General features: G+C 38.4%; 1 protein-coding gene across 5 annotated transcripts in view; it reads left to right on the top strand.

The window, feature by feature from the left end:
* SH3GLB1 (SH3 domain containing GRB2 like, endophilin B1) overlaps positions 1 to 9,761 on the top strand; it is a 35,279-nt gene extending 25,518 nt beyond the window's left edge. For all 5 annotated transcript variants that reach the window (XM_007107219.4, XM_028489194.2, XM_028489193.2 and 2 more), the window contains 4 exons: positions 2,419 to 2,508; positions 2,889 to 2,989; positions 8,689 to 8,917; positions 9,307 to 9,761. In XM_007107219.4, coding sequence (XP_007107281.1) covers positions 2,419 to 2,508; positions 2,889 to 2,989; positions 8,689 to 8,917; positions 9,307 to 9,414 — 528 coding nt within the window. In that variant the 3' untranslated portion in view covers positions 9,415 to 9,761. The remainder of the gene's footprint in view (positions 1 to 2,418; positions 2,509 to 2,888; positions 2,990 to 8,688; positions 8,918 to 9,306) is intronic.
* The last annotated feature ends 14,307 nt before the right edge of the window (positions 9,762 to 24,068 follow it).

Here is a 24,068-nt window from a genome sequence, read left to right as displayed (position 1 = left end):
CCTCTCCAGCATTTATCGTTTGTAGATTTTTTGATGATTCAAAGAGTCATGTACCACAGTGTTCATTGCAGCTCTATTTACAATAGCCAGGACATGGAAGCAAATTTATTTATTTTATTTTATATTTTTTTATTTTTGGCTGTGTTGTGTCTTCGTTGCTGCACACGGGCTTTCTCTAGTTGCAGTGAGCTGGGGCTACTCTTCGTTGCGTTGCACGGGCTTCTCATTGCAGTGGCTTCTCGTTGCGGAGCACGGGCTCTAGACGCACAGGCTTCAGTAGTTGTGGCACGAGGGCTCAAAAGTTGTGGCTCATGAGCTCTAGGCTCAGGCTCAGTAGTTGTGGTGCATGGGCTTAGTTGCTATTCAGTGTTTTTAGCTTTTAAACATTATTTCCATTTCAGTCTCAAGCATCCTAGTCACTTTTAATCTGCTACCTAGCTTACTTACACCTTGTACAGAAATATTGCCATTTAGTAGACTTCTCTGCCATTTCTGCTAAAGGCTGTTAAATCAAATTGTACTTTCACAATCAAACCTATATGGAATTAGCCTCATTTGTTTCTGAAGTGCGTTTATTTTTGGTTTGCTGTGGTTACTTCTATCAATCAAAACCTTTCAACCAAGCAGAACAGTAAATAGTGCAAATGTAACACTGAAGTGATTGGTTTTCCTTAATACTTTTTTAAGAAGAACATTGATTGTTTTATTCTCCTGTGGCTTTTTTCTGCTACATACTAGCTTCCAGATGAAGCTTATTACTTCAGCCCTGTTATCAAAACACCATGTATTCTTATTTTGATCAAGTAAATTTAATTTTAACTCTTGACTTATTGAATAATTCAGGCTTATTTTCATAAATCCAGTCTAGTGGTCAAGTCTTAGTCCTCTCTGCCATATCTTTTGCCAATGGTATGAGAATGATTATAGCAACTGATTATCTCTTTTGCTGCTACCTCATTGTTGACTATTTCACTAGGTTAGCTATTGCCACCAAAGGGTGAAGGAGAGGGAGATGGGATGTGAAAGGAAAAAGTTCACACCTTGTTTATATACTTACTACAGTCTTGGAAATACTGTAATTATTTGGATGGTGGGGGAGCAATTTATCCTGGAGAGGTAGTGGGAAATATCATTATAGTGATATTATCACCAATACTAATTCCCAGTGAGGGATAAGCTAACTATTTTGAGTGACCTGTGAGATTTTTTTTTTTCCTCTTCACTACCAAGCAACTCTGACTAAAGGTTTGTGAGGATGTTTTTTTGCCAGTACTTAATTAACTATTTTTAGATTTTTTTTTTTTTTTTTTTTTTTTTTTTTTGGTGAACTGTTTTGTCCCAGCACTAAACCTATAATAGATAGTTGAAGCTAGTAGTGGTGTGCTATTATGCACATCTCTTTGTAGCTCTGAGGTCAGTGACTTCACCTTGGTAGCTTGAAATCAGCTGTGGTAGGAGTATTTATACCACTGAAACTCAGCACATTAGAGCTTTCTTTTTTTTCCCCTGGAGAGCCAGTTTACCAGCACACCATTGATTAAAGGTCACCCATAACTTGCAGAAAAACCCTAGCATATGTTGTAGATAATATTTCTGCTTAAGACATATTCTATGCAAAGTTTGGAAAGAAAACTAAAAAAGACATTTATGTAGGATAAAGAATCCTTTGAGGGAACCTAAGAACTATGTCCCTAGAAACAAGTAACTTGATAACTAAACCCATGAGGTTAAAGTCCTAGCTTCACTCTGAAGTTTTTTCATTTGAGATTGAAGCCTATATAACTTCAAAGTAAAGTAGCTACAGTAATAATTGAGAATTTTTTGAAATAATTTATACAAGTAAACTGGTAATCTTAAGGTTTCATAAAATGTTAAAAATTAGCAAAATTGATACTAGAAAATGTATGAAAATAGATTGACTGTCCCTTAGTAGTTTTCCTAGGCTTTTATGTTTATGTCATTAAGCTTTGGCTTTAATAGATTCTTTTGAGTTAAGTAGCAGTAAGGAGTCAGTTCTGTCTAGATTAAGTAACATAGAAAAGCTAAGTTCTAGAAACCAGGGATCACTTTAGATACAAAGAATCAGGGAATTGCCAAATTACCATGTGGGGTTTGTTTGGGGGATTTTTTTTTTTAACATCTTTATTGGAGTATAATTGCTTTACAGTGGTGTGTTAATTTCTGCTTTATAACAAAGTGAGTCAGCTATACATATACATATATCCCCATATCTCCTCCCTCTTGCGTCTCCCTCCCACCCTCCCTATCCCACCCCTTTAGGTGGTCACAAAGCACTGAGCTGATCTCCCTGTGCTATGTGGCTGCTTCTGTTTGGGGGATTTTTTAACTGTCTAAATGAATGTACATAAAATGGACTAAGTCCTCTAATGAGATTCTAAAACTGTGTTCCAATTTAAGTCTGAACAGGAATTAAGAATAACTCAAAGTGAATTTGATCGTCAAGCAGAGATTACCAGACTTCTGCTAGAGGGAATCAGCAGTACACATGTGAGTGTTCATTCATTGGAAATTCATTTGGAAAAAAAGACTGATAGTCTTAGAGAAATTCTTGGAGGAAAAATTGAACTTCCTTTTCAGTCATTTATCAAGATATTTAAATTATAGCACTTTTCAGGATACATGAAGAAATATTTTAAATTTTTGTTTACACCTCTTCACCTGATGAGGTAGTTCTCCCACCATCGTCAAGTCCATTTGATGTTTTTTGGGGGGGGGTGTTGGCTAAACAGTTTGTTGTTGTAAATTGTAGTAAAATGATAGATACTGGTGATTTACCCCGAGTACAGTGTCGTGCTCTGTCTTCCCTTAGCGTGTGCCACTTTAAGTAGATTATAGAGCTAAGAAGTGACTGTAACTTTCCTTTACAGGCCCATCACCTCCGCTGTCTGAATGACTTTGTAGAAGCCCAGATGACTTACTACGCACAATGTTACCAGTACATGTTAGACCTCCAAAAGCAACTGGGAAGGTGGCAATTTCCTTTTCATACATGAAACTCCTGATAAGAGAAGAAATTCAGATTTTTTCATATGAACTAGTAATAGAGGTGAAAAATAGAAGAATTAAAGGCTTTTATTAGATTGCTTAGAATCAGATTTTTTTTTTTTTTAAGGAAAGTGATTATCACACTTCTGCAGTAACAAAGACATTTTGAGCTCTTCTGGCACAGAAAAATGTTAACAGGAATGAGAAGATAATTTAAGTGAATACCTTTATAGTGCTGTGTAAAGAAAGCTTAAAAGCATATGAAGTTCACTTTTCTCTTGAATACCTTTGCAGGTGGTTGAGGAAGATATAGTTATATTGACACTTAGTTGCCCTTAGAGGTAAACTAATTTGTATGTATTCATTACTTGTTCACTGTTAAAAAGATTTTAGAATATTCTGTAAGATCTCAAGCCCATTGATGTTATTATTTTGAGTGTGGTAATATACTTTACAGCACATATGTAAAGCAACACAGCTCAGTCATTCGTTCTCAAATATTTATTGAACACCTGTCCTATCCAAGCACTATTCTATACTCTGGGATTATATCAGCAAACAGAACAGGCAAAATTGCTTACCTTTATGGAGCTAACGTTGTAAGGTGACACTGAAAATAAAAGATGTACAGGACAAATATGGTCTCTGCTCTCACAACACTTAAAGTCTAGGTGGAAGTACAGGCCATAGGTGGACAGGCCATGTGCTAAGTGGAAAGAGAAGTTCAGATTACCGTAAGGGACATCTAACTGTGACTCAAGTGAGTCTAGCAAAGATTCACAGATGAAATTATTTTAGTAGGAATAATCTAGATGAAGAAAGGGGCAGGGACAAATATTCCAGGCAGAGGAGGAATATGTATCTGAAAGGGCCAGAGGAAAAAGAGTGTGGCAAGTTCAGGAAACTGACAGTAGTTCATTCTGGTTGGATCATAGTGTTCAAATTTAAAATGGGATAGTAGATGTGTCTAGAATAATGAAGCCGGGTCATGTCATGAATGCCTTTTAAAATAAGTAATGATAAGGAGTTTGGAATTTACATAGTGAGGAACCATTAAAGCAGGGGAGTGATATATAATATTTGAAGGAGGAATATCAAGAGAAGTTACTTCAAGGAATAAGAAAAAAAAAAACCCATCACTTTGGTCTTCCTTTCTGCATATTAATCCTTCAAAACTAGACCTAGAACAAAATTAGGCACATCCACAAAACCAATTTTAGATCTTAAAAATGAGTTGTAGTCTAATACCACTGGTTAATAGGATTTACAGAAGTATTTACACTTCTATATATTTTGAAGTTTTGTTACTGGTATTAATATCTGAAATCAGAACACTACTCTATCCCCACATCATTACAAGTATTTTAAGCGCAGGAAGCCTTAGTACTTCCTGTTCACTTTGTCCTGATACTCTCACAGTGCAGCCAGAGGGGTTGCTGTTGAAACCATTCATTCTTGCATTCTGCTTAAGGCCATACAAATGCTTGGAACTCAGCCATTCACACAAAATCTAGTCATTGATGTGCTGAGGTAGGTACTATTATTATCCACATACAGATAAGGAAACAGAAGAGCTAGTTATAAGATTAGTAAATGTGTTATATTTTTAAATAATTGGAAAGTTTAACATATTGAGCTACAGTGGCAGGAAGTCTAGAGTTTTTTAAAGTTATCAGTAAAAGTTCTTAGAAGGTGAAGATGGCCTTTCAGGGTTTTTTTTGTTTGGTTTGGTGTTTTGTTGTTTTTCTTTTTACCATTAATTTCCCCAAGTTGACAAAGGTAGACCTCAGTGGCTAAACAAAAGCTAATTATACTAGTAAATTTGAAAGTAAAGCCCATGGTTAAAGACTTTAAAAATTGTATGTGTGTACACACACATATGTAGGGAGAGAGAGCTTATCTTTTTTTTTCTCTTCAGAAATGTATATATTTAATCACTGCCGAGTTCACTGAGGAAAGGATGCTAGGAAGTGTGTTCTTAAGTTTAGAGTGAAACTTGAATTAGAAAGTATTTCTTTTTATCATTAGAACCCTTTTACCCATCAGAGAAACATTTGATTTTAATTTTTACAAATGCCCTATTCTAGGCATCAAGGATACAATGTAAACAAAATAGACCATATCCCTGCCTTCATGGATCCTGCATTCTATTTAGGGGTAGAAGGGAGTAGAAAAATCAATGTCTATGAATTACATAGTCTATTAGAAGGTGATAAATGTTATGGAGAAAAATACAGCAGGGAAGTACCTTGGTTAGAGTAGAGGTTTACAGTAGTCAGGGAAGACAGATTGGAAAGATGTGAGGAAACAAAGCACACAGGCATCTGAGAGATGCTCCAGAGAGGAAATACAAAAACTCTAAAGCAGGAACATAGCTGTATGTTCAGGCAACAACAAGGAGAGCTTAGCTGGAGATTAATCAAGGAAACAGGGAGCTAAGATATGTAGGGCTTTGGAAGCCACTCTTTGGACTTTGGGCTGTACTCAGAGATGAGGAAGTCTGGAGGATTTTGAGCTGAGGAGTGACATGATTTGATTTTAACCTTTAACAAGATCATTCCTGCTGCTCTGTTGAGGATAGATGTTAGAGGTCATGAGTATAAGCTGACAGACCTGTTCGGAGCCTATTGCAATAACTTGGTCAATAATCCAGCCAGGAGATGACGATGGCTTGGATCGGGGTGATTGTGATAGATGTGGTAGAAGTGCTCAAACCCTGGGTGTGTTTTAAAGGTAAAGCCAGCAGGGTTTGCTGACAAACTTTCTGTATATGAGGCTTAGAGGTGTCAAGAATTACTGCAAGTGTTTGGCCTGAGCAACTGAAAGAATGGAGTTTTGGTTAATTAAAATGGGGAATGCCCCAGGAGGAGCAGGTTGGGGTGGGGAAGGCATGTGAGGTATATCAGGAGCCCAGTTTTAGACATGTTAAGTTTGAGATATGAAACATCTGAGTGGAGATATCCAATTTTAGGATATACAAGTCTGGAAATTGGGGGTGGGGGGTGAATTAGAGGTATAAATTAGAGAGTTGTCAGCAATATCAAGGGTATTCAAATCTGTGAGACTAGATGAAATTACCAAGGGAGTTAATAAGTACAGGTAGAGAAAAACAGAACCAAGGGCTGAGCCCTGAAGTACTCCAACAAAGAGGTGAGGAACCAGCTAAGGAGGATGGTAAGGAATGAGCACTGAGGTAAGATGTAAACCAAGTGTGGCCTTGGAATAAGCTGTAAAAAGTGAGGGGAGTGGTCCACTGTGACCACTAGATGTGTCAAGTGAAAGAGAACTGTTAGTGGACCATTGGATTTTGAACATTGCTGACCTTGACGAGTAGTTTTAGTGGAACAGTAGGAGCAAAAGCTTGTTTGTTAATGTAAGGGAATGGAAGGAGAGGAACTGTGACAGTAAGTTTAGCTAAGTCTTTCAAGGAGTTCTAGTGTAAAGAGAAACAGAAATGAAGCACTAGCCAGAGGAAAAAGTGGAGTCTAGCACATTTTTGTTTTTTTTTTTTTAAGATAGGAGAAATAAGAGCATTATTGTAATCTGATAAGAATGACACAGTAAATGGAGAAAATACAATATTAGAAAGAAAGGGAAGAATTGGTAGTGTGATATCCTTGAGAGGAGATTTTGTACACAGGTGGAAAAATTAACCTTAACAAAATTAATCTTAAGAGCATAGGTAGCTCATCTGTAGTAGGAGGAGAGATGACCAAAGCATGGAAGTTTCCTGATTTTTTTTTTTCTCCTCTCAGTTAAAAAAGGAAGCAACTTATCAACTGATTATAAAGGTTAGGGGAGAATTGCTGGAATTTTGAGGATGGATGAAGGGGTATGAAATAGTCATCAGCAGAATGTTAGAAGTGGGTAGACTAGAGAAATGTAGTGTAGTTGCCAGGCAGCATTGTGGACCCACTTTAGGTTCCTACTCATTCATTGAGTGTGAGACCAGACAACATGGTTTTGTAGTTTTTTACTGTCATAGTACATACATGGATACTGAGTAGATAATTAGAGAGATTTTCACCAAATGAGTAGTACGAAGTAAAGGACATAGGATATGAAGGCATACACAAGGAGGTGATTATAATAATTTACCTTGGACACGAAGGGTGTGTTGGTAGGATGATAGATGGTAGGTCTATGGAGGACTATAGATCCAGGATAGGCTTGTTGAAATGAGAGTACTAGGGGAAACAAGATGATGGTCAGAGAATGGGATGTTGGAAATTGATTATTGTAAAGGTTATAGTTTTTGGAATTAATAAGGTCTAGATGAGGCATTGGGAGTGGGTGGCTGAACTAGGGTCAGTCACAGAATCACTGGAAAAGAAGAGCTCACGGATCTGACAGGCCAGAGTTTTCAAATAATTGTCTACATGGTTATTAGAACCACCAAGAATTAAGATCCACTGTTAGTGAGCCAGGAGCTAAAATCCAGAAATACAGGGAAAAGAATGAGACGCCTGTAGATGATTGCAACAAGAGGTGGTAGGTAGTATATAGTTGAATAACATGAAATTCAAAGATTAGGTAGGATTGGTTAGGGAAAGGAGTATAGGAATGGTAATGAGGAATATGCAAGTCCTTCAACATCCCCCTCTAGGCTCAATAATAAAGGGAGTGTGGGAGATTAAACACAAGCATCAGGAGGTGAATGGAAGGGTTAGAGAAGAGGTTAAGGATAAAGGGAATTTTGCTGCTGGCTGACTGATTTCCAGATGGCACAGGAGTCATAAAGAAGAAAACTATTTTATGAAGGGATTAATTTCATCTACCGTACCAGATGAAGCATTTTATATTTTAACTAATGGATTTATTTAAAACTTAAATATGAATTTTCATAGGATTTTTTTCAACCTTAGAAGTGGTGGATTAGAATGATTATAGGCCAGCCATCTTATGCTGTTTTCCATTGAGTATTATTGGAGAAACAGTAGGCTTACAATAAATTGAAAATTATCTTTAAACTATTTATAAGCACATTGATCACAGGGATTTCACTAATTCCTAATAAAACTTTTCTTTTTCCCCTAAAAAATAGAAGACAAAATGAACTTGTGACATTTGCTGTATTCTCCCATTGAGTCTTCATTATGTTAATTATCAGTCATAACATATTATTTGAATGTCCATCCCCTCACTTGTCTACATGTCCATAAAGGAATGGCATTGTTTTGTGTTTATATCTCAGCTTGTGGTAGTGATGTTGGACATGTAGATACTCAATAAATAAAGAATTAACTTGAGAAAACTTCACTCTTGTAGTAGTATCTAACATTTAAGTAAGTTTTTCATTGGTATTTTTATTTAACAATTCATAAAAGGAGGAAAAGATTAATGGAACATACTTATAGAAGGTTGTTGGAAATGTCATAAACTCATTTTTCTGGAAAAAGAAAACCATTGTGTTTTTTTAAAACTTTTTAAAGTTTATACTTGTAAAGATGGCTTTGAAACAAACTTTCAAGGATTTTATATTTAAAAACAACCTGCATTTTCTCTAGCGTAATTGACCCCAGAGGGGTGAGCTGGATAGTGCACTTTGTTATGAAAATATTAGCATCCTCAAATCTTTAGCCAAAGTGAAGGTTGGTAGAAGGTAAACACTGCCCCCGAGTGGTGGTTTACAGGAACTTTGGTCACTTGCAAATAGATAATTGGCCATTTTCTTTTCAACAGTTTTCCATCCATTTATCATTGTAACAACAACCAGACTTCTGTTGCACCTACACCATCTGCTTCATCAAACGTGATTGGTTCTTCTACCTTGACTTCAACAAGTGGCCTTGTAATCACTTCTCCTTCCAATCTCACTGACCTTAAGGAGTGCAGTGGCAGCAGGAAGGCTAGGGTTCTGTATGATTATGATGCTGCAAACAGTACTGAATTATCACTTCTGGCAGATGAGGTGAGTAATGTGGGTATAAAAGGAAAACTATATCATAGATTGACTTACCTTCCAGTATAACAAAATGCAAATTCCTCATTACTTATTTGGAAATAGTTTATTATGAATGTTTTCATAGATTGTAGCTGGTTATACTAACATTTTATAATCTTTAACTACTATTTTTTAACCAAATAGAACATCACAGAAATATTTAAAGCTTTTAACTGCTAAATAACTAGATTTCTAAAACTGTCTCTAATAAAATCCTTTATCTTTCACCAAATTGATAATAATGTTTAAATTCTTTGATAGTGAATAATTTATACTTTAAACAAATTAAGTCTGATTAGTTTTCTGTGTGTTTATTTCTTAACATAGTTAATAACTGGAAATGTTTTATTTTGTAGGTAATCACTGTTTTCAGTGTCGTTGGAATGGATTCAGACTGGCTAATGGGGGAAAGGGGAAACCAGAAGGGCAGGGTGCCAATTACCTACTTAGAACTGCTCAATTAAATAGGTGGACTATGAAAAGATACACCGTATTTATATACAATTAACTCTTAATAAAGCAGGTTTAAGTATCTTTCATGTTAATGTCTTAAGAAACTGAAAAGAAAATACTAGCCATCAGAAACTGGCCTTTCTGCCAATAAAATTGCATGGTAAATATTTCATTACAGAAGTTATGTTAAAGCTTTCATGCCAAGAATGTTTTCTTACAAAATTGTCTTTCTACTGAGGTTTCACTAATAAGTAGCTTCTACTTTTGAGCCCCAACTTAAAGCAGAACTGTTTTCTACTGAATTTTTCATTAATGGCAAGCTTTTTCTTTTACGTAAAATAAATTTATTGTGAATTGATACGTGACTCATTTATTAGGTATAATTAAATAGCCAAAGAATATAGTTAAAATTTGTTTTTAACTGTTGGTTTAAAAAGAGCTCTAGGATGTAAACCTCTTTTGTAAAAAATATAATGTTTCTGAATGTTTTCATAAACAGAAATGCAGTTATACCGTGTTTACCTTGTTTTCCAGCAGACATGGAATGATTACAATATTCTAGTTCAGTGAGTTATTTTGAGGGTTTTTTGTTTTATTAAACACTACTGAATGATTTAAGAGTAACTAGTCCTTGAGAAGTATTACCGTATTTCTCTAGTACATTTACATTTAAGGTTCTAAAACATCTGGGACAAATTCAATTCTCTAAATAATGTTTTTAAGATTGTTCAGTTGGTACTGTTTAATCCATAATCAGAATTGGATCTGTTAAGAAGATACTGCAGTAAAGAGAATTTGTTCTTATTGAACAACAAATCGTTATAAAAATGGATTAGCACAACTGTGTTCATTATAGAGTAAATTGTATGCAAACAGAATACACTTTTGGTTACTTTGAGCCTACAAATAAAATTTTGAAAATTTACTAATGAACTTAGGTTATCTTGATCAGGCTCTCTAGTTATGAAACACATACTAATGAAATGATTAGTGATATACTTGGAATCAGAAAATTGCTATTTGGACCACTGCTATGAATCAGCAGATTATTTCCGTATCAGGACTTCTGCTCTCATTTTCATTCATTCTTTTGTCAAACATTTGTTGGGGGCCAGGCACTATGCTGATCCACTGGGAATACGACCCTGAACAAGATGCACACACTTCTTCCCCCTACAGATCTTAAAGACTGGTGAAGGATACAGAAAAATAAGTAAGCAATGGTCATATAACAGAATTGGTGTCATGATAGAGGAAGTATAGGGTTAGTATGTTTCAGAGTTTTGGGAGTCACCTAATTCAGATTTGGGGAGTGGGAGATGGTTTGGAGAGGAAGTGTTCTAGGCAGAGGAAGAAGCTGTGACAGGACTGGAGCTAAGAGAATGTAGCACTTTCTTAAAACTAAAAGCAGTTCAGTCTGGCTTATGCATGAAGCGTAAAGGTGTAGTTAATTTCTTCAGGAAGTGTTAATGTGTCAAAATGATACTTTTCTGGTACTTTAAAAAATGAACACTTAGCACAAAAGGATATTTTTAAATGGCGTTGAAGAGTTCCTAATAAGAGCTTGGTAAACATGTTGATAATTTAATTTACAGTTCAAATTTTAACAGTAGTTGTTACATTTCTGTGCTGTGAGACAAATTCCTCTGCAGTTTTATAGTTATACAAGATGCTTTGATTCACACTGTGAATTGCCATACTGTTAACCCCCAAAGCTGCTCAAGCTGGTTAATTAGCTTAGAACCACTTGAGTGAAGCTTTTTCCCCCAGAAATGAAGCTCTGTGGCCAGCCTAGAGTACCATCTATTATGTTATATAAATCAAGATTTAGGCTTTAAAAGATCATACAAAAAAATCAGGTCAACTTTAATAGCAACTATAAATAAGGTTTATGAGAAGTAGAGTAGTAAAAGGGAAAGAGTATGGGTACTGGAGTGAAATTGTCCTGGATTCAAATCCAGTCTTCCTCACATACTGTGCTCTTTGAGCTTCGACTCAGATGTCATATAAACTGCCATTTCCTTGTTAGCAAAATGGGGATAATAATTATGCCACCTTAAGGTTATTGTGAGGATTTTATAGCAAAAAATAGTTTTAAAAGCAGTTATAAAATAACTATAAAATCTGTAACTGTAGATTTCTAACTATCTTGTATGTTAGATAATTTTTAGGGAAAGGCTTGGCACAGTAGAAACATGCTGTGAATATGTTTCCCCTTGTTAGCCCCTGTAGCTTCCTGACCTATCCAGACGGTTGGCCTTGTTTATGACTATGTACCAGACAGACATCTTCTGTTGCCATGCTCTGTTCTACTCCTTCTCAATTCTATCCTCCACCCTCTTTAAATCAGACCCAGATCTAGGTTTAACCTCACCGTAGTCAGTGTACATTTTTATCAGAACCTTCTGCTTTCCATCAAATGAATGTTGATTATAGTAACCTAATAATGTACAGTAGCCTTCAGTATTGTGAGGGTTCAAAGGTTATTTTGTGCCTTTGTCCACCACAAATTTGCCACAATATGTGGGCTCATTCTTATGTTTATTGTTTTTTATTTTAACGGGGTTTTGTTTGGTTGGTTGGGGGGGCTTTTGGTTTGTTTTATTTCAGTTTGGGGTTATTTTATAAAGTCACAGGTTTAATTTTTACTCAGGTAAAGGCCCATAGGTTCTTAGGCATGGAAGAAGAGCTTAGGAAGCCTATTAATTCATGGTGCAATTCAGAATTATTTAAATAATCTCTGTGCCCCTGAGCTTAATCTAAAGGGATAGTAATGTGAAGGATGCATTTATGAATGAAATAGTAAACTTGGAAAATAATTGTAGGCTCCTTTTACAAACAGAAAAAAAGTGATTGGATTTGTCCTGAAGGTAATTAACCTAAAAGATTATTGCATTAAATTGTTTTTTATGGTGCTAATCAGAAAAATTCATATTGTAGGAGATTAGGTCCCAGAAATGGGAATGAGCCTCACTCTGAGTAAAGTAAGAAATAATAAACCTGAGTCCAGGGTCACTAGTGGGTTAGAGTCCATCCTCATAGTCTGCTGTTATCCTCACCAGAACAAAGGAACAGAATGAGAATGGAGGAGCTGGTGTTGGGAGGACATGCAGAAGATGAAGGACCACAGGACAAAAATCAGCATCTTTGTTTACCCAGAGAGGCCTGGCTTACTTTCATACTTTGTTGACAGTATTCCTTAAAAATATCTTCCCTAGCTCCCAAACACCTGAAAGTTTGAAATATGTTGCCCTAGTATGTGGCACTTCAAGTCTGGGTGAGAAGCCATAATAATAGATAGGAGACTTTGCAATTTGACCTACAGCCTGCTTTGCCTCAACCCCTTCTCCAGATGATTAAGTGGCTCTTACCTCATGGTGAGACTCAAATGGGGGTCTATCTGGTAGTTGTCCACAGCACAACTGCCCTTTCTCCCACATTATCCTAACGAGAAAGTCTGCTCAGCAGGGCAGTGGTTCTCAGTGTGGGACCCCCAAGACAGGCAATGTCAGCATCACCTAGGAACTTGTTAAAAATGTTAATTCGTGTCTCCAAGTACCTTTTTTGTGTACTTATTTGTTGTCTTCAAGGGGCTATAAAACTAGTCTTAGTTCTTCCATGTAACATTTTAAAAAATATTTCAAGACAAAAACTGAATTCTGATCTTCTTTACTGTGTTCTAGCACTAATTGTAATTTTATAGTTACTTTTAATAATTTATTTGTTTAGTATATATCTGTCACTCTAGAGTGTAGGCTCCCTGAGATTGAGACTATTAATTCTTTTGATCACAGTTAAATTCCCAACTCTTAGCAGGAGACCTAGCATATAGTATGTACTCAGTATTTGTCAAAGAAAGAAAAAATTCTTAAGTCTTATTGAAGCTCTACTGAATCAAACGCTGGGGGTAGGGCCCAGCATTCTGTTTTTACAAGCCATTTAGGTGATTGTTACACCCTCAAGTTTGAGACCCACTTCAGTAGAATAAAAAAATCGTGCCTTTTACCTTCAGATGTGCTATCTGACATCGCTTGAAAATTCTCCCTGCCTTCTGTATACCAACAACACTGCTCTCGAGTGTAGAGGAACCTTGCTGGGCTGTATTACAAGTGGGTGTGAAGGTATAAGGTATGCTTAGTGTAAGAAAGGGAAATATTGCTTGGAATGCCAGTACTTGGTTGCTGTGGAGCGTTTCTAGGGATGGATCCCTTAGTCTGAAGAAGGGTAAGCACTACCACCACCCACATTTCCACTCAGCACAGTCACAATTTGACATCAAAGCACCCTGACAAACCATTAAAGTTATATCAGACTAACGTGTACACCCAGGTGCTCAGGTTCCTAACTCCGCTCTCCCTACTTCAAAGGAGACTTTTTAAGAATTGTTAATGCTTTTTTTAAATACTACAAGTCATAGATGCATTGGTAAAAAAGGAAAAAAAAGAATATATAGTGTAAAGATAAAAACCATCTATAATTCCACCATCCAGGGAGAGCTACTGTTACTTAGGTGCATAGACTTCCAGATTTGTCTGTGCTTTTATAGATTTTTTTTAAATGGGATCAAGTTGTACATACTGTTTTGTAACTTTTTCACTTGACAATACCATGACTATCCTGCCATGTCAAATATGTTTATATCTTTTTTTAATGGCTGCATGGTATTTCATCTTATGTGCCACATTTTATTAAACTACTGTTTTCAGATTGTTTCCAATTTTTCGCTAATAAACTGCTTTAAAGAACATTGTGTTGTTAAATCTTTTATGTGTTCTTAATATTTCCTTAAGGTGAATATTTGGAAGTAGAATTGCTAGTGTAGAGTATGCCAGTTTATAAAAGCTTTTGTCGCTGCCACTTTGCCCCTTAGAAAACTTATCGGCTTACACTTTATCGGCAGTATAAGAAAGTATACTGTTTCTTTTTGGAGGACTTCCAACTGAATGTTCTTAGAACCTTCAGTTTAAAAATAAAGGGTAAAAGGAAGATAAAAAGACCCTGCAAAATTAAAACCAAGATCAGTCTTTAATTATTCTGACATGACATCATTTACTGTTCTACCTTCTATTATGTATTTTGTGATACTTTGGGAATGTTTGTAATACTGGCTTTTCCCTTGCTTTTATTCAGTCTCCTGGAAGCACTGACTTAGATTCTGACTTTTGCCGAAATGGTAGGAGAACAATCCTAAACAGACTGGAATCTTGTGATAATTTTGATGCAGGCTTATTGTTGCATTTAGGGAGCATGGACATAATAGGGAAAGTAGAAACTTTGGAAGGTAGGCAGAACATTGGCTCTCCCACTTGGTTGCCTGCTTTTGTGTCAGTCAACCTCTTTGAGCCTGTTTGCCCATCTGCAGAAATGAGAATAATATAAACCTACCTTGTAGGGTTGAAAGAATCATATTATGGGAAAAGTGCCTGGCACCTAGTAGATAATAATAGAATTTCGACCTAAGTATGTTAGAGCAGTTGCTATTATCTACCTCAGTGGAGTAAATATCACTGCCATTGCCAAATAGAATCTTCCTTGAAAGGTGTCACAATAAATGGACATTGCCTTGTACATCCTACCTACAAAATCTAGTTTTTAAAGGGTGTCTCATTTTTTCCACACAAGTAACCTAACCAGATAAAACTCCCAGACAGGTAGCTAATGGAACATTTCAACTGCTATGCTTTTATGGCAGTGTATCAAAGTGGTAATCATATTATTCTAAAATGGTAATCATATTCTAAAATGGTGAGCTGGACATGTCAGCCATGCCAAACTTCCCCTTCTGACTGAAACCCCACCTTTGACCTACAGCTGATCTTTGTGCTTTGGATGGCTTGCCTTCCACCTGTGAGAACCTGACACAGAGGGCTCAGCTCAATAAAGGTAATGATAACCAGTTAATTCTCAATAGCATCTCCAGGATGAGGGAACACACAATTGATTCATTGATAATGAAGTAAATTTATTTAGAGAAGTATCTGAATTCTAAAAGTTGCTCAGCAGTATTTCCAAAAGATAGATGTCTCAGAGGTAACATCTCCAGTAATCATAGCAGACAGCTCCCCAGAGACCCACCCATTTTCAAATTTGGATGAACCAGATACATTGAAATTAGCATCTAGTTTGTTGATTATAACTCAGAACTACTCAGCCAATAAAAAGTGAGTAGTAAGAGAACTTAAAAGAGGGGATGTAAGGAAGGAAGGCTATACAGGAAGCTTTAGTTTGTAAGAACAAAACAAATTAAATGAATAATTATGAGGTGAAAGAAGATGGGCTACAACTCTCAGCAACTCTTCTGAAAGCCTGATGCCCTAGGGTTGAGGGTACATGTTTCTGCCTAGTCCCATGTTCTAGTGAAGTCGTATGAAACAAGGTATAATAGGTAACCCCAGCAACCATATGCTTTGATACTTGTTTACCTTTGGTATATAGTTTACTCAGCTCTACCTGAAGACCCTCACTTATTAAGAGTAAGTTCAAAAGCTCCCTCTGCTACGAAGATATTCTGGATTCCCTCAGGCAGAATTAATTATTCACATATATAAGTGTAACTCAACTGTGGCATTTATTGCCTTGAATTGCAATTACTTGCTAACCTAGCTGAGCTCAAGGACAGGGACTTTGTGTCGCCTAACTCTTAGCATACCTAAAGCTGAGTTTCAGCAACCCTCGTAGCTGCTAACAGCATTCTGATTTCTATAAACGATCTTTAATGATTCAGACTTGGTGCTGTTATGTGTGTTTGCCCTTAGAAACATTGCCCCCTTTGGACAGCAAGATCAGAAAATGCACATCTAGTTTCTATCATTATTATTATTGTCACCACCACCACCATCATCATCATCATCATCACTATCGGTATTTCTATAGTAATGAATGAACTACATACCCTTCAGGCAAAGTTCCATATATAGTTCTCATTATCAAGCTTTTCATAACAGGTTGGCAGCTGAAGGTTAGAAGTTAAGTTCTCTGATGAGAATGTGGAGTACAAATCCCTATACTTTAACCAATCACATAAAAAATGAGTTGAAATTATTTTTACCAAAAATTAACCAGTTGAAATCTGTAGAGACAGTGACTCTATCTCCTCAAAAAGGAGCACTTGTAGAAAGGGTCAAGATTTTCCCCAGAAAACAGTCCAGTGTATGCTTATATCTGGAGAAATGAAACATTGAAACTCCGTGATCATTCTGACCTGAAAGTTTTCAAAGCATTTGCTACCAATTGCATGTTGTGGTTATGAAACAGTTTCAATCATGCACTTATAAAATGTCTAATTTTATTCCATGGAACTTTCTGATGAGTGCCTCAAGAGAAATTTGTTTCATAATGTAACCCTTGGAAACTAAATTTACCTTGCAGTAGGGTGTTTAGATATAAACCAATTACATGTTGCAGGAGACCAAAACAATTGGGGTTTTAGAATAGTTCATCATAAGCCATTCTTTCTGAGAGCGTTTAGATAGCAAGTCCAGTAGAAATTAAATTTGTGGTTATGTCCTCAGGCAAATTATTCACTTAACCTCGAAAGCCCACAGATTTCTCATCTGTAAAATGAAAGGATTAAACCAACTGATCTCCAAAGTCCTTCAAGCTCTTGCATCCTAAGATGGTCTAAACAAGGCAAAGTTGCTTGTGTTTTCATAATACCTAATGACAAACCCCAAATTATTAGCTAACTTGAATGACAGAATCTATTGGCAGGTAGACAATGAGTTTGTTGTTTGTTTAATTGTAGAGGACAAAACTCTTCAGTCTGAATTTTCTAGAAAAGACAATGAAAACTTGTGAGAGATTCCTTTAGAAATCCCTCTACCTGGACTGACAGACCTAACTGACCTAGACCTCAGAGGGAAAGGATCCACTTATGCTCAGACTCTCTGAAGGGTTCTAATGAACAAATATAAACAGTGGCACTCAGTCTTAAGCATTATTGAGATTTTACATCCCTTTGGAAAAAATTGCTAACATTTATTAAGCAGTTTATGTGCATTTCCTTTTTTAAACCTGGCAGGAACATAGGTATTTTTTTACCCCATTTCACAGATGCAAAAACAGTTTAGAGAGCCACCGAGCCAGAAAGTGGCAGAGCCTAGTCTGATTCCTTGTCTTCCCAACTCCAAAGCCCAAGCTCTTAATCCGTGTGTAACAGACACCAATTTTTTTATATGTGCCCCCAAAATATGGTCAATGTCCCATTATTTCCTATACTCCTTCTGTGTAACTTTTCTTGGGGCAGAAAAAAAAAAAATATTCCTAACATAAAGTAGCTGTAAATCACTGCTTAAGCAACTAAAAAAAAAATCTACAAAGTTTATCAAGCCAAGTGGGGATCTTTCAGCCCTGCTACCATCACAGCTGAAAGTGCAGAGAAATCAGCCTTGGCTTACATAAGAAGTTCTCAAAGTGCAACCCCCAGAATCTCTGCGGGTGGGACCCAGCCATCTTGTGCTTCAACAAACTCTTCAGGTGATTCTGATGCGCATGTTTAAATAAAGCAGAGAGAGTAAAACTACCTTGTTGTCTTTCACTTTAAAGCTGACTCATCTGCAGTAACAAAAGAGAATAATGACAGTCCTCAAAATATTACTGCAAGCTATTAAATTAAGCTGAAATACAATACCATTTTACTGACTCTTTTCAGTTAAGTAGGCCATTACTAATGAGTAATTTGATGAACAAGTGAAAATGTTTAGAGTATCATTTTGCCAGGAATAGGGGAAAGAGCCCATGGATTGGAAGAGCTTATTCCAAAATCCAGCCATAAAGGAGTATACTCTACAAATGTGTCTCTTATCAAGGTAACAAATATATACAATTTTATTGTTCTTTCTAGCAGAGTCTTGGTTTCCTCTGAAGAGCTTATATACCCTGTTTGGCAGGACAAGAGCACACCAATAAAAAAAAAAAAAAGTGTCATTCATTAGCATTTACAATAACAGTCACTGTATCGAGCATTTTACACACATTCTCTAATTTCACTCTTGTAACAACGCTGTGAGGTGGAGATGGTTGTCTTCACTCTGCAGATGGGAAAACCAAAGCTTAGGTAAAGTTTTGAACCTGCTATGCTCATTTTAAGGTCCTGGAGTCTCTAGAGACAGTAAACTCCCTAAGCTGTATCCCCTTTTTCTCTCCCTCTGCTCTAACACTAATCCTTTCCTTTACTCCCAAGACTGTCAGAAACAGGAAACCAGTGCCCTAGGCCTTCTTTCTCAGCCCATTCCTACTTTTCCTTTAACTCCCACACAGTGCCCACTGTGGCTAATTTTAAGCCCAATTTCTGCAAACTCTAGCCCTTCAACTCCCAGACAGCTGACCTAAGAGGGCTGCTGAGACTTAAGGGCCCATGGGGGCTGGAGGGCGAGGAATGCCACCACCCTGCCCCACGCCCCCAGGTAGGGAAAGGAAGAACAGCAGGAGAAGGCATGACTTAACATGGGGAAATGTGTCAACAGTGATACTGAACAGAGAGATACTAAACAACTAGCAAAGCGAACAATTAAAAATATTTTTGGTCAATGGGAACTCAGGAAAAGTATGGTCATTTGTATAAGCAGCTTATCATAGCTGCTTCACTGCCAGATAGCAAAACTGGCATGCAAATTACTAAATGGGTTGGGTTAACTTGGTGTATTGTTTTGTTAGAACAGTGACCCCTTTACTGCTGTGACAATGCTATACTTCAGAGTTTGCTGAACACGTAGCTCAGTTGTCTGCTCACTACTTCAGAGTTGGAGGAACGATGGGTCATATCTGTAATTCCCTAAAATAGAGAATATATATCCACCGATGGTGCATACATTTCAATGCAAAAAAGCAAAAAAAATTTCCCTTAGTTTGGTAATGGACAAATACCCAGAAACTTGTTCAGCTCTTAGCAGCCATGTGTCTACCTTACTAAATATTTTGTTTGTTTGTTTGTTTGGCAGCACCACACGGCATGTGGGATCTTAGTCCCCTGACCAGGGATTGAACCCATGACCCCTGCATTAGAAGCACGGAGTCTTAACCACTGGACCACCAGGGAAGTCCCCATGTGTTTACCTTAGAAACCCACCTGGCTGCAGTGGAAAGACCCCATTTGCAGTCACTTGCTTCATTGAGGTAGCTTCACATCACTGATCACATAAACCAGGGTCATGGGCAGGTAGATTGCTTTGCTGGTCTTCCCCATCCCTTTCCCAGCTTCCTCTCTCCCAAAAGTCCTATCAGCAGAGACCTTGCAACTTTACCAAAAAATGATATAATAATAGCTGTCATGATTTAAGAACTTCCTGCATGCCAGGCACTGTGCTGAAAGTAATTTACACCCATGTCTCATTCTAACAACCTGTGAGGTAGGTACCACTCTTATCCCATTTTACAGAAGGAGAAATGAAAGCTCTTAAATCACACAACTGATAGAGTGGCAGAGCCTGGTCTTTCACCCGGGGCTCCCTAATTCCAAAAGCCTTGCTCTCAATTTCCAGCCTGAGTGTTCCCCCAATGAACTGTGACACCACTTAGCCTAACCAATATTTTAAATGAATAGGAACAGAGGCTTATCCTTTGTTTTACCAAGATAGAATGCAACTTCTCAAATGCAGCTGGACAAACTAATCAAGCACAGCTTGGTGGTTCCTGCCCAGTGAATGCTTTCCCTTTCTTCCTGTTCCTTAACTTCATGTGGTACCTGCCATTTTGGTACTTCCAACGGGCTGAGAAAGCCCCTCTCTCAGGGTAAGTAGGGACCCTTGCTAGTCTCATGATGAGTGGAAGAAATGAGGGCCTCTCCTATTCTGTCCCCAGACTACTCAGCTCACCTCAGTAACTGGGTTTTCCAAAAGGTCTTTGAAACTCAGAACACATTATATGTTGTAAATGGTGATGAGGGTCCCAAGTTAACGCGCCAAAATCTCTTTAGCCTAAATATACGTGCATGAAATAGTATTGATGGTTAGAGCATCCCAGAATAGTAAAGGGTTGCTGGAGACCCCCAAATTTCTTTGATCCCGGGCTTTTTCACGCCCCTTTAGTCCCAGGACAGTGGCACGTATGCAGTAGGAAATAATAATAGCTAGTATTTTTTTATAACATCTTTATTGGAGTATAATGGCTTTACAATGTTGTGTTCGTTTCTGCTGTATAACAAAGTGAATCAGCTATATGCATACGTATATCCCCATATCCCCTCCCTCTTGCGTCTCCCTCCCACCCTCCTTATATCACCCCTCTAGGTGGTCACAAAGCACCGAGCTGATCTCCCTGTGCTATGCAGCTGATAATAGCTAGTATTTATTGAGCATTTAACAAGTGGTTAACGCTGCTCCAAATGCATTTTCTCATTTGACCTCCACAGCGGCTTTAGACAGTAGGCATGACTATTCGCCTCAAGAAACTGAGGCACAGAGAAGCTGAGTGACTTCCCAAGGTCACAGAGGACATAAGCAATAGGAGCAAGCACAGAGCCCAGACAGTGTGGATCCAAAATCAGTGTGACTAACCAGTGTGCTGTGTTACTTCAGGGGCCCTTTATTTGCTGTCCGAGGGCTGGAGAGAGGCTGAGCGTAGCTCTGCTGTGTAGGCAGCTGCCATGATAGGCGCCGGGAAACTGCACAAGCAAGCAGCTGGGGAGTGACTGGCAGGGAGCCCTGGTGAATCCCTCCACAGAGGTAGGAAAGAGGGTGATCAGGACAAGCACACGAGCTTCTGTGCCCCAGGGGAGGAGGGGTCGGTGCGGCAGCCCCAACAGGTGACGGAGAACACGTCGCTCTTCTCTCCACAGTGGCTGCTGCCGCTCTGCGCCGTGACCCTGGGCAAGTTCGTTACTGCTCTGTAAAATACGCACTGTAACAGTTCCCACCTCTAGGGTCTTTGTGGAAGTTAAATGAGAACAGTCACCGAAGAACTCTGCACAGTGCCTAGCACGCACTCACTGAACGTATCCTCTTATGATTATGACCATTATTATTACAGCATGATATCGTTTAACTCTGAAAAAAACTCCAAACCCACTGGAAAGCTCTTCTCAGTAACATTGCAAAGGCAGGCTTGCGGGCAAGGAGGTTTTGTCCCTAAACGTGACATGGTGCTGAGCGGCAGCTGCAGGCCCTTGCACCCTGACCCGCCTCCGCTAAGGGGGCCGGAACTCCGCTCTCCTTCCCCGCAAATCTCCTACCAGCACCACCGCCCGAGAGGCACAATGCATCGGCTTGAGTCCTTCCTCTCGGTTTCTGCCCCTGTGCTCTCAGAGGTCAGGGCTTAAGAAGCGGAGAGATGGAGGAACGCCGGTTGGCAGGAGGAAGAAGGCTGCCATGCCAAATAGGCCCGGAATAATCAGCTGGAGAACAGGCCATAATTTACCCTGAAACGGTCTCTAATGGTGATGGGCTTGGGGGCGGGGGGCGGGGGAGAAGAGAAGGGAAAACAGACGCCCTTTGAAGCGTTCCATCAAAAATCTAATGAACCATACTTTATGAATGCAATGGTGTTTTATGATCTACCCTGCAATGCTTTAAAATGTCTCGGTCCAAAGCCAGCTCTTTCTGCTTCTTTCCTTCCTGTTGCCGGGAGAGGTGTTGCTATCTTTGCTACCACGGATGTTATTCTTTGACTGGCAAAAATATATATATAAAGTAAAGCCAAGATGGAGGAATCCTAAAGTTAACGTTTGATTTTGCCATCCCCTGTTATATATTAGTTGAGGAGGCTTTTGGAAGACACAATGGACACATTATATGTAAATCAATAACAATTTTTCTTTTGTGTTCAAACCATGAATACTGACTAGCTAATTTTTCTTTTGTGTTCAAACCATGAATACTGACTAGCTAATTTTCATGGCATCTCTATAAGATAAGTGAGTTTTATTATCCCGTTCCAATTCAATTCTTCTTCAGCGCTTTAATCAGCCTAGGCAATTTTAATTTATCTCCATGAAATGTTTTTTGCCAGCACCCTACATTTTCATCAGATTTCCTTGTCATAGCCGGATACAGCTGGCACAGGCAGTTAAGTGCTGTGGAATGGGGCAGACTGATGAGGACGGAGAATCAAACAAGGCATTGGGTTGGGATGGTTGATGGATGTGGAAGGTTGGAGGGACCAGGCGAGGGGGCATATCAGAGCTGAAAGTGTCAGAGAGAACAGTTTAGCTGGTGTCAGTACCATCTACAATGGTGCTAGCATAGATAAAAGGAGGGAGCCCAGGCAATAGTCATAATAGTTGAGGATACAGGGCATTTGACCGACATAAAGGATTGTTCCTAAAAGTGTGTGTACCCCTTCCCCTCATCTCCTTGGGAGGAGTGTATTCCTCTACTCTTACTGAGTTGGGCTTGACCATGTGACCTGCTTTGTCCAATGGGATGCTAGCAGGCATGTAAGCAGGGGCTGTGATGTGTTTGCACAGTTGGGCTTTCTGCCAGGCAGCAGGAGGAGAGCCTGGCGGGGTGGCACTAGTTCAAACAGGTCGAGAGACCAGTGGACCACACCTACAGCACTGAGCAAAACGAGGCAGGCAAACAGTGTGTGAGTATATTATTCTTAGCAAGTTCTTTGGGGCTTCAAGGCCTCCACAGATGCTATCTCCTGTGCCTGAATTGCTCTTCCCTGTGTTCTTCCAGTGGAAGGCTAATGCCTTCTCATCCTTCCAGTCTCAACTTACATGTCGCTTTCTCAGAGATCCCTGCCCTGACTCTCCTCCAATCTAAATTATGTCCCTTTGTTCAATTCTCCGTAAATGTACCTGGTATTTTCCTTCATCGAACTTACCACAATTTATTTGTCTAATGTTTGTCTCTTCTTGCATTTCTTAAGAGCAAGAGCAATGATGTCTAAGCATACCTTAGACATTTAGCTCTAGCACAGTCCCTAGCATAGAGTGGGTACTTTGTAAATATTTGTGAGATGAAATATACTAAGCACTGTGCTGGGGGATGGGGCTATAACTACTACAGTGATGAACACAGGGCACTCCTCACTCACAGGGGCTTTGACTCTGCATGGCCATGCCATCAGCCATTGCACAGTAATGGGCTAGAGCTACTTTATCCCTTTCTGCCTGTGGTCAGATTGAGAGACTGAGGCAAGAAGTCTAGTTAGCTCTTGCTGTGGAACAAATTATGCCAAAATTCAGTCGCTTAAAAGAGCAATTATTTTATTTTCTTTCAAAGTTCCTTTGGGTCAGGAATTTGTAGACAGCATATATATGGGTCTTGTTTTTGTAACCATTCAGTGACCCTGTGTCTTTTGGTTGGAGCATTTAATCCATTCGTGTTTAAGGTAATTATCAATATGTATGTTCTTATTACCATTTTCTTAATTGTTATGGGTTTGTTTTTGTAGGTCCTTTTCTTCTCTGTGTTTCCCACTTAGAGAAGTTCCTTTAGCATTTGTTTTAGAGCTGGTTTGGTGGTGCTGAATTCTCTTAGCTTTTGCTTGTCTGTAAAGCTTTTGATTTTTCCATCGAATCTGAATGAGATCCTTCCTTGCCAGGTAGAGTAATCTTGGTTGTAATTTCTTCCCTTTCATCACTTTAAGTATTCATGCCACTCCCTTCTGGCTTGTAGAGTTTCTGCTGAGAAATCAGCTGTTAATCTTATGGGAGTTCCCTTGTATGTTATTTGTCATTTTTCCCTTGCTGCTTTCAATAATTTTTCTTTGTCTTTAATTTTTG

This window comes from Physeter macrocephalus, chromosome 4 (assembly GCF_002837175.3).
Source record: "Physeter macrocephalus isolate SW-GA chromosome 4, ASM283717v5, whole genome shotgun sequence".
In the NCBI taxonomy this organism is placed as follows: domain Eukaryota; kingdom Metazoa; phylum Chordata; class Mammalia; order Artiodactyla; family Physeteridae; genus Physeter; species Physeter macrocephalus.
This window is presented reverse-complemented; position numbering and strand designations above follow the sequence as displayed.